This window comes from Rhinolophus sinicus, linkage group LG07 (genome assembly GCF_036562045.2).
Source record: "Rhinolophus sinicus isolate RSC01 linkage group LG07, ASM3656204v1, whole genome shotgun sequence".
NCBI lineage: Eukaryota > Metazoa > Chordata > Mammalia > Chiroptera > Rhinolophidae > Rhinolophus > Rhinolophus sinicus.
In genome coordinates this window covers 106,468,987-106,485,108 of record NC_133757.1, presented here as the reverse complement: position 1 = coordinate 106,485,108, position 16,122 = coordinate 106,468,987, and the positions used below count along the sequence as shown (strand labels likewise).

General features: G+C 31.4%; 1 protein-coding gene across 2 annotated transcripts in view; it reads right to left on the bottom strand.

Moving 5' to 3' along the window:
- The window catches only part of LRBA (LPS responsive beige-like anchor protein), a 560,879-nt gene that overhangs the window by 174,202 nt on the left and 370,555 nt on the right, over positions 1 to 16,122 (bottom strand). For both annotated transcript variants that reach the window (XM_019722880.2, XM_019722903.2), the window contains exons 41-42: positions 4,250 to 4,367; positions 1,938 to 2,040 (exon numbers count right to left, since the gene is read on the bottom strand). In XM_019722880.2, the coding sequence (XP_019578439.2) occupies positions 1,938 to 2,040; positions 4,250 to 4,367 (221 nt within the window). The remainder of the gene's footprint in view (positions 1 to 1,937; positions 2,041 to 4,249; positions 4,368 to 16,122) is intronic.

Below are 16,122 nucleotides of genomic sequence, written 5' to 3'. Positions count from 1 at the left end.
CTCAAATGACCAGTGATGTTCGGCATCTTCCAATGAGTTTAAATATTTGCTGTCTATTCTTTGTTGAAGTATCGGTTCAAATCTTCGACCGATTTTTTTTTTAACCAGGTTTGTTTATACGTTTATCACAAAGTTGTGCAAATATTTTAAGCCAGTCTGTACCATATCCTTACATTTTCTTAAGAGTGACTTTCAAAAGTAAATGTTTCTAATTGTGAAAGCCAGTTAATGAATAATTTTGAGTCTCAATTATGAAATCTTTGCTTAACTCGAGGTTTTCTTTAGGACATTTTATTTTCTTCAGGACATTTTAATTTAGCATTTATGATTAGGTTATGTTACTTTTTTTTTTTTCTGTTACACTTTGAGTTTTACATTTTGTGAAGTAAGGGGTGAGGGGACTTTTCTGATTTTTTTTTTCATGTGGATATCCAATTATTGACCATCATTTGTTGAAAAAAACTCTTTCCCCATGGATATATCTCGGTGAAAATCAAATTGACAATTTATGTATGGATTTATTTCTGGAAGTTATTATATTCTATCCATCTATATGTCTATTCACACAAATAGCAAATTATGCTAATTAATGTAATTTTATATTGTCTTGAAATCAGATAGTGGAAGTCCTCCAAACCTTGTTTTTCTTTTTCAAAATTGTTTGAGCTAGTATGGATATTTGTATTTCCACTTAAATTTTAGTATCAGCTTGTCAAATTCTCCAAAAAAGCCTGCTATGATTTTGGGTAGAGCTGATTTGAACCTATAGATCAGTTTCAGAGAAAACTGACATCTAAATAATATAGAGTCTTCCAATTCATGAACATGGTATAGTACAACTTTCCATTTTCAGGTTTCTTTAATATCCCTGAACTTGTTCAATTTTCAGTGAACAAGTCTTACAAATTTATCTACAGTTACTTAGTTTTTAAATAATATTTAGATGGTACATTTAATTTCAATTTCCAATTGTTCATTGCTAGTATACAGAAAAGAATTAAATTTTGTCTATTAACTCTGTATGTTACAATATAGCTAAGCTCATTTATTTGCTCTAATATCTGTTTTATGTTTGTTTGTTTGTTTGTTTGTTTTTTGGTAGGTTCCCCAGGAATTTCCACATAAAAGCATGTATAAGTCATGTATATCTTCGAATAAAAACTGTTTTATTTCTTCCTTTGCAAACAAGATGGTCAGTAGTTTCTTTTCATGGTAATGCCGTTTTGTGACTTTGGAATTCATGTAATGCTGGCCTCATAGAATGACTTTGGAAACTTATCCTTCTATTTTCTGTGTGAGTTTGCTTAGAAATAGTATTATTTCTTCATTAAATATATGATAGAATTTAGCAATGAATCCATTTGAGCTATGAATTTTCTCTGTTAGAAGATCTTTAACTACAAATTCAGTTTCCTCTGTGCATCTACTAAGGTTAATCATTCCTTGTTAGGGAGATTTGATAAATTGTGTCTTTGAAGGAATCTGTCCATTTCAGCTAAGTTGTCTGGTTAAGTAGTATAAATTTGTTCATAATATATCCTTATTTTCCTTTTAATATGTGAAGGGTCTGTAGTGATGTCCTTTCTTTCATTCTTGATATTGGTGATTTGCATCTTTTTTTTTTTATAAGTCTTGTATAGATGTTTATTAATCTTTACAGAGAAAAAACTTCTCATTACATTGACATTTTTCTATTGGTTTGTTTACTTTTTCATTGATGTTCTGCCTTTATGCTTATTATTTTCTTGTTTTGGTTTACTTTGGTTTACATTTGCTCCTCTTTCTCTAGTTTCCTAAGACAGAAGTTCAGTTGACTCAAAACAATACTAATAATCATTTACTATGAAATATAAAATGGAAGGTCATGCATTTCAAAACAAGTAAGGACAGATATTAATACAGATGATTTTCCATATTTTTCTCATAGAAAACAGTACCTGGTTTGAGGCAATCCAAAACAAGTTCCAATACCAACACGAGGTAGGTAATTCACTACTTTCTTTACTGTTGCAGGGTCTGGGAAGTTGAACATTACAGCAACTGTGGAAAATAGTTTTAAAAGTTAGAACACAATATGATTTCTCTTCTGGAAAATTGACTTCTTGGTCCAATAAAACATTTACTCTTACTTCAGGTATTTATTAAGTATAATTCTTATTATATTACATTTATTATAGTGCATGTCAACTTTTTGTATTAATATATTGGAGGTAATATTCATTTTACTTATAAACTCCTATACCATAGACAGTTCCTTAACTAAATACTATTGGAATTATAGTAACTGTTGTTGCATTAATGTGACATGTAGCTCAGATTATCTAGCCACAAGTTGAACTTACAAAATTTTAGCAAGTTAATATATATCTTTGAATTTCTATTAAGAACACACAATGCAATATATAGATGATGTATTAGAGAAATGTACACTTGAAACCTATATAATTTTACTAACCAATGTCACCTCAATAAATTTAACTAAAAATTATTTTAAATTTTAAGCTTCTTTTAGTTAACAACCTAATACCAAAAGGATGACAAATACAGCCACAAAATTGTGTTATATTTATTCGCAATCATGAACAGTTTAAAATACATTTCCTTTATAATGATTCTATGTTTATACTTTATATGTTCATATAATCTAGAACAATGGGTGAACTGAAGGAAAATTTTTCCTCTATGGTTAATAATTAAATTTAAATGCTTTCTAATCATTTCCATTTTAGTAAGTACACATTCTGAGAATATCAAGAAACATGCCAATATATAAACATATTCAGCACATAAATGTTAATTTATTTATAGTCATCTATAAATTTTTATCCTTAAAATATTAAAATAAGTCATAAAATCATGAAAGAATTTAATTAATTTGAGAAAATAAAATTAATTGCATTTGAATTTTTAATTATATTGATTTCAATGATCAGAACCAGATATAAGCTCCGAGTGTTTACCTAGCCGGAAAAAACATTTCTAGCCTAAAAAACTCTCATCAATTTGGTGTGGCTTTTAAATCCTGGCATTAGCAACATGTAATGTACATGTACAAAAAGTACATGATCATTCACTAAGTACCCTACACACCTTTTTAATAAGCCTTTCTTATGCATCCATTATTACATTGAATACAAGGAAAAGGAAAAAAAATAGAAGAAAAACTACCACAGGCTATGGCAGATGACCAAGATCATGCAGAAAAGGCAATAGAAAAACACACTTAAAAAAGCGAGGATCGATAAGAAATATTAAAGAAGAAAAAAGAATGAGAATGAACAAGCAATAAATATTACAAGGTTTAAACCCCTTTGGGACAACAAGAATGCAGACTGAACTAAACTGTGAAACATTCACTTGATGATTTGCCTGGAAGAATAATGCTTACACTAGGAAAAAGAGGTATAGGTGGGGGAGGAGACCAAATAGAAAAGGACAAAACATCTTTACCTAAAGAAATCTGTATTCCCAAAAGACATGATTTCATAAAGGTAAAAATTAAAATAAAATAAAAATGTATGCATGTACTTATGTATTATGTGCAGATTTTTGAAATGACAACTTGTATATTATGGAAAGAGAAAATAAGAAAACTTCATCCTATGTATATATAAGGAGTGTATGTACAATAGGTCACTAAGTTTTATATATTCTCCCTTTTATGCCTCCACTCACACTGAACGATTCTTTTTCTTCACATTCACCTTGTCTCTCCTTCTTGTCTTAATGAATTTCACCAAGTTCCATTTTAAACCCACAAATTGAATTTTAGTTCTTTCAAGAATGATGTAATACAAAGCAACCAGGACAGTTCAGTACCATTTTCTGATGGTCCCTTTATAAATGGCAATTGATTAGACAAAAGATTAAATAAATGTATGAATCATTTGATTATCCTTTTCTCCTCTCCAAATGCAGCCACCTTGCAGAAGGAGTTTAAGCAGCAGAAAAATAGAGAGGACATCAAAATTCCACAACTGATTAAATGGCTGGTTGTTCCCCATATTCATAAAGCCTTGACCTAATTTGTGATATGCCAGAAAAATAAAACTACTACAAATAATTATAAGAATCACCCAGACGAGGGGCAGAGGGGCAGGAAGATGCACGTGGATTAAAAAAGACGTCAGTAAGGCAGAGGGTAGACTACAGAACAATGTCTAAATGGAAACAATATGGTATATTCAGAAATGAAATCTTAAAGAGATTGAGGTTAGCTTTGTAACAATATACTTCTGCAACATATTACCTCTGTTTGCCATAAAGATCTCCAGGGCTGTATTTTGCAGAAGATAACGACGAGAAAAGATTGATCTTATCTCTGTGAACAGCCATTTTCCATGAAGCCCTTCTGTATATGCCAGGATCTAGAGAGGAAAGAAACAATCTTAAGTAAGTAACAATAGATTTCTTTTTGCCCCCTCCCCAATTAAAACAGAAAAGACACTATTAAGAAAAATAATTTCTCAGAACTGAATAAACAGTTATTTAAAAAAAAAACTGGAAGGGGCCTAAAAAAATAAATTGCAACTTAAGGGAAAGGAAGCTTAAATAAAAAAGCAGAGTAAAATTATAAAACATCTATTTATAAATATATTTGGGAGCTTTTTACAGCCATGATATAATTTACTGTTTGTGAAGAAATGTCTTGGATTATTTAGTGACTGTTTTTTGAGTCATGTTATAAGTAAAGTTTTAGATAAAACCTTAAAAAGGAAGGAACACCTCAAAAGAATGTCCTACATGCGTATAGATCACATATACAATTCAGTTTCATATACTATGATTTAAATGGACCCAGAAGTACTCTTTACATACTTTAAAAATATATTTAAGTTCATAACTTTAAAAAAAATCACACTTTTTAAGGTCACTGTTAGGGAACAGTCACTCATTCAGAAAGCATAAAGACTGACTGTATAAGAGGTTAAGTATCATTTTGTCAGCTAGGCTAAACACAAACCTGCAAATGAACTCAGTATAATCTCTCTATGGAGTAGGTGGTTGTCAAAGTAACTTGTTAGAATTCTTGTCATCCCATGTGACAGACGCAGTAGCTTACAATGCTTTGCCAACTAAAAGTAATCCTGTCTTTAGTCCTAAATCACTTTGTAGATTTGTTATTCAATTTTTGTTTTTTAAAAAGTTCATTTCAAAAGCTTAATTATGAAGGTGTTAAAGGAAAAACAGACATGGAATTTCTCCACACCAGCACTTCACATAATATTAATAAAGAAAACGAGATGTGTTTGCTATCAAAGCCTGATGAAAATCAATAAAAATCCTAATTAACTTAAACATTTTAGATCTCTCAAAAGTAACCACTATAAAAAAATACAAATAAAATGACATTTGATTATGATATTGCATTGTAGGGACAAAGATGGGATAAGCAAAGAGAGGAAAAGTAATGAATAGTAAGAATTTATCCTATAAAACTTTCTTTTCTTTACTCATTTCCATTTTCTAGATCTTAACTGCAAACAAACCTATATTCTGCAATGCAAAATGCAGTATCCTTTGGGAAAAGAAAAAGAGCAAAACTATTTAATTCACTATGTATGTATTTAGATTTTACTACAGAAATTATTCTATTTCTGGCACCAGAGAATCTAGAAAGAAAGATGGGTAAAATTCTAAAGCTCAGTGTTTTTGAAAAACAAAACAAAAATTCAAAGGACCAAACAACTAATCATACTTTCAGTTTTAAAATTGGTGATAGACAAATTCTACTAATTCTTTCATATAACGATACCTGTGTGAATATGATCAAAAGAAATGAATAGAATTTGACTCAAGGGGAAGGGAAAATAAAAGCAAAAATAAATGAATGGGACTATATCAAACAAAAAAGCTTCTACATAGCATAAGAAACCATCAACAAAACCAAGAGGCAACCTATTGAATGGGAAAAGATATTTGCAAGCAACACCTCTGGTAAGGGACTGATATCCAAAAAATACATCAGAACTCATACAACTCAAAAACAAAAATAACCAAACAATCCAATTTAATAAATGGGCAGAAGACCTGAAAAGACACTGCTCACAAGAAGACATACAAATGGCCAGTACACAACCCTCCTACACTGTTGGTGGGAATGTAAACTGGTGCAGTGGCTATGGAAAACAGTATGGAGGTTCCTCAAAAAATTAAGGATAGAATTACCATATGATCTGGCAATTCCTCTCATGGGTATCTAGCCAAAAAATCTGAAACATTTATCCATAAAGACATATGTGATACGATGTTCATTGCAGCTTTGTTTACAATAGCCAACACATAGAAACAACCAAAGTATCCTTCGATAGATGATTGGATAAAGATGTGGATTATACACAATGGAATATTACTCTGTTATAAGAAAAGATGAAATGCTGCCATTTGTGACAACATGGATGGATCTTCAGATCACCATGCTAAGCAAAATAAGTCAGACAGAAAAAGTCGAGAACCATATGACTTCACTCATATGTAGGACATAAAACTGAAAGCAACAAACAAAGAAAACAAACAACAACTCACAAAGACAATATCTAGTGGTTGCCAGAGGGTAAGGGGGCAGGGGGTTGGTAGATGAGGGTAAAAAAGCATCAAATATATTGTGATGGAAGGAGAACTGACTCTGGGTGGTGAACACATAATGTGACATATAGATGATGTATTACAGAATTGTACACTTGAAACCTATATAATTTTGCTAAACCATGTCATCCAATAAATTTAGCAATAAAAAAAAATGAACAGGAAAAGAGAGAACAAAAATATGGGTATTCATCACAAGATTTTTTAGAAGCAAGATTTTTTCCAAAGCATAGGTTGCATGTACCCCTTTCTCTCACCATGACCAGTAGGTCCAAGACTTCAGAGACTACAGTGGCTCCTACTTGGTCTCCCTCCGATTCTTACCTCTAGAGTCTACGATGACCAGAGGAGCCAAAGAAAAAACAATATTAACTATAAGTCAGATCACATTACTCGTGTATTTAATACCATCCAGTGGCTTCATTACATGTACCGTGTTTCGCCGAAAATAAGACCTAGCCGGACAATCAGTTCTAATGCGTCTTTTAGAGCAAAAATTAATATAAGACCCGGTCTTATTTTACTGTAATATAAGACATAATGGAGATAATGTCATTTTCTGTGGTTTTTAATATGTTTGACATTTGGTAATAAGCAAAATTTAAAGAAGAGCATGTGATTAGCTGTATTTTAAGTATGTTTTTCAATAACTATACTACTTAAGGAATGATATATAAATTGAATTTTTTAAATAAATTATTTCAATACGTTAGCCTTTACAACAATATTTTAGTGTACTTGTTTCTGTTGGTAATTGTAATAGCCTAGAATATAATTAAATCTTTCGTTGCTTGACCACGATCTTGCAATTGTTGACATCACCATTATGAGCAACAGGTCATATTATATAGCTCTATAGTTAGAAAAGGTGGAATTTTCAGACCGGTGTGTGGTATTTTTAAAATATCACAGAACTTAAAGGATCCTTTGTTGTTTGTTGTCTTTTGATTTTTCCTCTTTCACCTGTAACTCAAGTGCCGGAAAACAAAATAGTTGATTTCAATTTCTGATGTCCTGAGTTCTAGTTTAACAAACATTTACATCCTTTTAAAAAAGATAACAATATGTTGTATATGTAAATGACATAATCTCCATTATGTCTTATATTACAGTAAAATAAGACCGGGTCTTATATTAATTTTTGCTCCAGAAGACGCATTGGAGCTGATTGTCCCACTAGGTCATATTCTCGGGGAAACAGGGTAGTTTGTTTCATAAGCTCTGAAGCTCTTTGTAATCGTTTATAAAAGCCTTACATCTGGGACTCTCTGATGAGCCCAATTCATTCTTTCTCAAGGCCTTTGTACTTGTTTCATACTCTGCTTGGAAGGTTCTTCCAAATCTTCACATGGCTGGCTCATTCATTCTCACATTTAGATTTCTGCTCCAATGTCACATTTTCAGAGAAGCTGCAGGATCTAAATCCCACTTCCTCCATTACCACCTCATCCCAAACCCAAACTCATCAGATTGCCTTCATAACACTTATTATTACCTTAAATTATAATATGTGCTTACCTATTGCCTCTATTTGGCACTAGAATACTCGAACCTAAGATGTACTAGAGCAAAGACTCTGAATACACTCCATTTCCTTTTCTAGAACAATGTCAGACATAAAGTAGATGTTTGTGAATGATTGAGTAAGTCAATACATGGTAATCTAAGCTCCATATTTGGCCCATGTTCATTTTGTTTGGGCCATATATTTTAACAAAATTTAAAGCAGTTGAAAATATGAAAGAAAATGGATGTATTTATGTTAACCTTCAGATTTTTGGTTTCTCAGGAAAAACTGTAATATCTGTCAAACCTAGATCTATCTACCACAGAATAACAAATGGAGTACACTCTCCATTTTGGCACTCTCTACTCATTCCATCATTTACTATTATCTCCCCAGTTTCCACTGGCGTTGGAATTTGCCACCCTGGACTTACCAAGTGGTAAGGAATCTAATATATGTTCTGTAACAATTATACTCCAATCTATCCCACTATTAATAAGGAAAATGAGATCCAGTCATGTTAAATAATTCATACAAAGCCCCCTGGGAAGTTAGTGGCAGAATCTGGCCTACTCCCAGGTTTCCTAACCCAAATATTCAGAGTTTACACATATAGCATATTGTTATCTTTCTTAAAAGGATGTAAATGTTTGTTAAACTAGAACTCAGGACATCAGAAATTGAAATCAACTACATTTGTTTACCTGCATTTGAGTTACAGGTGAAAGAGGAAAAATCAAAAGAAAACAAACAACAAAGGATCCTTTAAGTTCTGTGATATTTTAAAATTATCACACACCGGTGTGAAAATTCCACCTTTTCTAACTATAGAGCTATATAATATGACCTGTTGCTCATAATGGTGATGTCAGCAATTGCAAAATCGTGGTCAAGCAACAAAAGATTTAATTATATTCTAAGCTACTCCAATTACCAACAGAAATAAGTATACTAAAATATTGTTATAAAGCTAATGTATTGAAATAATTTTCCGATTATTAAAAAAATTCAATTTATATATCATTCCTTTAAGTAGTATAGTTATTAAAAAACATACTTAAAATACAGCAAACCACATGCTCTTCTTTAAATTTTGCTTTATTACCCAATGTCAAACATACTAAAAACTACAGAAAATGACATAATCTCCATGTACCCACTACTCAACCTTATAAAATCCTAACATTTTACCACATTATTGTATATATTTAAAAAACTATTAAAACAATTCAGATTGTGTTGAAATTCTCATGTATAACCCTTTCTGATCCAATTATCATCCTTGGTCAGACAATCACTATCCCTGTTTTGGGTTTTATCATTTCCGTAAATTTTTATGCTATAAGTACATATACAACCATAAATAATAGCCAGCATTGTTTTGTATGTTTTCAAATGTGATATAAATGGCATCATACTGAATATGACAGTGTGCTTCCAAACAAAATATAAGCAGGTCTTGCAATGTTTTAAACTCAGAGAAAGACAGAAGCAGGAAGAGAGACAGAAATTTATTTAAATTCGCCACAGGTATCAAAAATTCAAATCTTACATACACACAAAACAACTAGCCTGACCTAAAAAAATTAAGTGAAAAGCTATACTTATGGTCAAGATAACTAGGATTTAAAATAGAAACAAAGAATCTCTTAATTAACAGAATTACTAGCTGAAATTGATATAATAACATTTATTTAAAGTATTCATTAGGAAAAGGTGTCAGTACTGAAAAGCAGCTGAGGTCTAGCTAAGCAAGAGGTTTATTTCTTATTGGAATAGTATATTCCTGGTCCGAGGCTTCACTTCAAAGTCTCTAGAGTTCAATTAAAACTGGATTAGGTAGAAGCAGACCCTTCTTTGGGACTTTCTGTTCACTGAAACTCTACATACACTGACAGCACCCTAGACAGAGGTCTAGCCCTCCAATGAATCCGTTGCTATGGAAACCGTATCATTACCATTGCTCTGCAGTTATGACCCCAAGTCTAGAATAGCTTAAAAGCTTAAGCCCACAGCACTCTCTTTGAATGTTTACCACCTTGTTTTAATATTGTTAGTAATTATTATTAGTGGGAAATTCAACTTTCATTTCTTAATAATTTGTTTCAACAAGGTAGTTTACTAATTAAATCTCGGGGTTAGGGAATTAGAGAAGAAAGAAATCAGTATTTAATTTTAAAAACACACACACAATTTGTTTACATTAAAAATAACTTCTTCTTACATTAAAAATAACCATATCTTCTTTAAAATTTTTATCTGAAAATAATGCCTTCTGAAAGAATATAGGGGGTGCCAAAAAAATGTATACACATGACTTGTAGTCATCTTTTGTTATCAGTATATATCGAGTATTACAACTTTAATAGTTTTCTTCCTTTCTTAAAATGTGTATACATATTTTTGGCAACCTCTGTATTATGTTTCCCAAAAATACACACATTTCTTTCTTCTACCCTTCAAATAGTATACTGTGAATATATAATAAACTTCTTCACCCTGTTGCATTTGTTGACTTGAAACTAAAGCATTTTTGAGTTTTGCTTCAACCATTCATTTTGAATAGCTTATCAATTTTTCCAAATAAAAACCTCCCCGTTTTCTCATCCTCACAAAAGAACAAAAATAGAAACATGTCTTTATTGACCAACTGCATGATACTCTTATTTATTATCAGAAATTTAAAAAAAAGATCTAAAATAGTCTCTGAAAATAAAGCAATATTTGTCTCACTTAGGTAAAGATTTTGTTTTAAAAAGAACCATAACAATTCTTCTCAATAAATATAAATTTTTAAATGTTTTAAAATTCTGTTTCAAGGGAAATGTATTAAAAAATGATAAAATGTTTTGCCTCTAAAATAAGAAATATTTACAAGGGAGTGTGCATATTTTAAAGATATAATTCTCAATGTTTACACTAGCATTGCATATCCTAGTCCCAAATACTAGCCAGTTTTTGGAGAGGTTTTACTCCTTCAGATAATTCCATATTGATAGGATATATCTAACATTAACAAAAAAATTTAAACTTAGTATACAAAATACAAACTAATTATGCCATCAATTAAGTGATAATACCACTGGTAAGAAAATCTTGAAAATATTGATATCCCATTTTTATGGCACATAATTATGAATTAGTCACAGGATTAATACATTATCGGAAAACAGCAAATATTTAAAATGAAAACATGTTGAAAAAGATTCTAATATCAACTCACCATTAGATATACATGCAAATATGTTTTATTTATAATAATTACAATTTTAACAGACTAGTGGAAAGCAATTTTCACCAAGTATTTTAAAGTTACACCACTCTATTATTAATATAGTTTTTGAATTCTGCTGCATACAATTTCCTCGGAAACTTGATATCAAAGCACAGCACTTAATTTTATTCCAGTAATATTGAATTCTGCTTAGTTTGGGATTTATTTCATCACCAACCATTTAACTTTTGGGTTTAAGTTTTCAAAGATATATCCTTAAAGGAAAACTTAGAGGTCTTTTTGAATTTAAACATGACATAGTTGACTCTGGTAGAAACTAGAACATGGGAATTTTGTTATTCAAGATATACCCACGAACACATACAATGCCTCCAAACTTTGAAAAGAATGGAACAATGGTAACAAACATATGAGTTATGAGTACAAAAAAAATTAACTTTTAAATTACTTATGAGGTGTGTTTTTTTTTCCATCTATATAGTAAATGTCTTCCTTCTGCTTACTAGTACTATGATGTAGTATTCTCCTTAGTATTTTCATGGGTGACAAATTCAATTAAACATATTCATTACTCTAATGTTCTACTTGGCAGTTTAGTCAGTATGAAAAATTAAAAATATATAAATAAAATGCGATGTGACCTCTGTATTGATTGGGCTAAAATGGTTTTAGCCTGGGTGTGGATGATGGGGCAGCTGGGAGGGACAAGTGGGGAGCATACAAACACATACACTCTTATGTTTTCTCTTCCAATTACTGAGGCAGATGATAAAACCACAGCAAATGATGTATCAGCTCATTTTATCTTATCGCTTTGGGGCTAGGTGACAATGAAGTTCATATTTCACTGGCTCCCATTGAAGATTGTGAAAATTACTTGCCCTCATGACCTGAAATTTCACTAGAAGACAGAAATTTCTCTTCTGCAAAGTAATGCAATTTTTCAGATGTCAACCTTTAGCCCAGCTTTAAAAATTAATTTCATTTATATTAACCAATGATATTGATATTTTCACAGAACGCTCTTTGATACATGAAGCACTGACTGGCAAATTGATGTTGCTTTAGATGGGTAAAACTATTTTATTTTAAGCTGCTATGGCAGACAGATTTATGGCAAACTGAAATTCCCATTTCATAATTTAATATTTGTGGAGTGAGGCACCTTTAAGCCCTTGGCCTGTAAATAATTCAGGCTCTTTAGTTGGTTCTGTTTTATTTTTAATATTCCTCAGCTTAAAAATAATTTGCATTCTAAATGATGTATCATAAAAGCCATCTCTTATTGAACTAATATTTAATACACATTTTAATGAGTCAAAAGCCAAATATGGTAATGAGAAAGAAGTGATTTATCCATCATTCAACTAATTTTTAATTTAGTTTCTTTTTTTTAACTTAAACTATACCTGGTCTGATTTTTTTTAAAGCATCTAATATACACCACAAATGAATATTAAGGCACAATATTCAAGAACATGAATGTATTTTACTTTATTTTTCATAGAGCACATGAAGTAAAAAGCTAGGTATTAAATTTTCATAAAAAGAATAGAATGAGCTTAGATAAATACATGAATTAAAATAGAGATAATTTGGGTTTGGAGGTGACTTTTAAGACACAAACATAAAACAAAGTCACAATGACAATTTTATCATCTGATTTTAGTATAAGAGATAAAGAAATTAACTTGCATCTGTAGAAAAGAAAGAAAAATTTCAATATTTTGAAGTAGTAAAAATGTTGCTAAAAGATACAGTCTGGTGCCTTTATCTAGTAGAGTATTGTCTACATGAAGAAATGCCTTGAAAAGATAATCATTACATCAACGCTCTTTCTGTTTATTAACATAGTAAGTGAAGCATAAATATGCATAAATTTATGCATTAATCTACACTCTTAAAAGTAAAAAAAGGCCAAGAAAGACATTTCCTTAAATTAGCTATTTTCTCCCCAAAATGATTTAACACTATTCTGCCTAACTTTCTATCCTCAAAATCACTTTTGCATTTTTTATGCTAACAATATTGTAATTGTTTTTCTTCAAAAATATTTATATTTAATTTTTCCTTACAGGTTTGATATGGGGCAAAAACAGTACAATAAATTATGTTTTATGATTTTTCTATTTTGACTGGAAAAATTCTTAGTCACTTCTTTAAAGCTTATAAGAACAACATGCTAGTATCACTGAATTCAAGCTATAAAGTATTTTTGCCTATTATTCTACATACTGACTCTCTAAAGTCATGAGCTTTCAATTCCTTAACACAGTTAAATTTAAATCAGCATTAATAAAAACTATCCAATATTAAATATATTGGAATATACTATAATATATACTTTTAAAACAACCAAGGAACACAAACTTTCTTCTCAATGCCAGTTCTTACCTTCTGAACTCAAGCACAGTCTCAGATTGGTATCAAAAGCCTTCCTTAGACATATGAACTAAAGCTTTAACTTAGAGTAGTATCAGCCTGTGGAGAGACTACTTATCGTTTGTAGCAAATTCAATATGACTGGAAGTTTCTCTGGTGACTAAGCTATTAAAACTAAATAAAGTGAAAACCTTTGTGTATCTTTAAGGCATTTGCTTTTGTTCTTCAAACATAGCAGACAACAGAAATAAAAAATAAAATGAAAATAAAAAAGTTAACATAGAACTCCATGCCAAGAGCCTAAAATCCCCAGGGCACTTTTTTCCTAATTAGAGGGAAATACTTTTCCACTTTATTTATTTTTTATCTTTCTTCCTTCTATTAATAACTTAACTTGTTTAGCTAGAGTCAGTTATAAATGAGTAGTATAGGTTCCTATTTGTTTCCATAATAGGGCATGAAACCAAATATGTATTGCCCTTGCACTGAGCTTCAGATATTATCTTCCAAAAGACTATTTTCTTAAAGGACCTATATTGCACAGAATACTATAAATATAATTTAAATAAGATTCGGGGGCCAATCTGATTTCAGCGCATAACTCTGCAACACTGCACACCTCTCACTAGATGGAGTTCCTACTTGACTGCAGTTCTTTGAGGCTCAGCCACTGGTCTCAGGTGTCTATCTCCCTATTCACGGTATCTAACATGGTACCAGGATCATAGATGACACTGACTTTTGCATAGAGCGCCAGCCTAACCTCACAAACTACATACACTCTGAGATTCTGGGACCACCTAAACACAAACACAGCAGAAAGCAAACAAGGGTAGAAAAACGAAATGGAAAACTACAATATAGCATTTTAAAATCTCGAATTCAAGAGTCAGAGTACTTTAACTTCTGACCATGATGGAATAACAGGGATTGGATTTACCCTTATATATAATGTTGAAAATAGATATAACATACGAAAATTTTGTTTTCAAGACATTGACCATCAAACAATGAAAGACAGTGATCCCTGAGAGACGGGGATGGGGGTTGGGGGGAAGTGGTCCCACTAACTACTGCCTGGAGAGACTTTGCTGGCCCCAGAGCAGGCAGGAGAAGCCTAGTTAGAACACAGTGGTCTTCTGGAGTAGAGAAGAAAGCTTGGAGTAAAGTGAGATGAAGGTGGCTATGTTTGCAGGGCAGAGTAATAGACTGGAGAGAACTGCACAGTAACAGAGCTGTTTCAGAAAACAACCTGAGACCAGTAAAAGATTCATCCCCCCAGATTACAGGACATAATACCCAGAACTTACACAGCTATAGCAAAAATAAAATCCTAATTCATGGAACATTCCGTAGAGTACTCAGAAGGATTTTGCCTCAGTAGTTGGGAAAAATTAGACCTAGATTAAACATTGCTTTGGTCCTGCCTAACAAACCTTAAAAGCAAGTTATGGATGGATCAAACTATTTCCAAGAAACTTAACTGTGTCCTAGAACAATGCACTAAAATATTTACAGAATACAAAAATATTCACCACACAACAGGGTAAAATTCGCCACAGCTGGAATTCAATTCAAAATTACCAGGCCTGGAAAATGTCAGGATAACATGACTCATAATGAGGAGAGAAATTAATTAATCAAAACTGAACCAGAAATGACACAGATGACAGAATTATTAGAAAAGGACATCAAATCAAAGTAGATTTTCGAGCAAAAAATATTACTAGGGATAAATAAGGTCATTTCACAATGATGACATATCATCAAGGGGCTGTAACTATCCTAATTGTTTATGAACTGAAAGAGCTTTAAAATATGTGAAGCAAAAACAGAGAATTAAAATGAGAAGTACACAAATCCACAATTACAGACTTCAACATTCCTCTCTCGAAACCTGATAAAACAAGTAGATGGAAAATCAGCAGGATACAAAAGACTTCAACAAGATCATACACCATGACCTAACTGACATTTATCGAACACTCCATCTCCATCTAATAATAGCCGATTATACATTTACAAAAATAGAGCGTATTTTGGGTCAAAACCCAATTTGAAATAAAATTAGCTAATACAAATAATATAAAGTATACTCTCTAACCACAACAGAATTAAATTAGAAATCAATAACAGAAAGAAAATCTAAAAAATTCACCAAATTTGAAAACTAAAGAGTGCATTTCTAAATAACCCATGGGTCTAAGAGAAAACAAAAAGGAAATTAGAAGATATTTTACACTGAATAAAAGTGAAAACACAGCATATAAAAATTTGTGGAATGCAGCTAAAGCAGTGTTTAGAGTGAAATTTCTAACACAAACACCTATATTAATGGGAAAGAAAGAAAGTCTTATCAATTATTCAGCCTCCATCTTAAAAAACAAAAACAAAAACAAAAACAAAAAGTAGA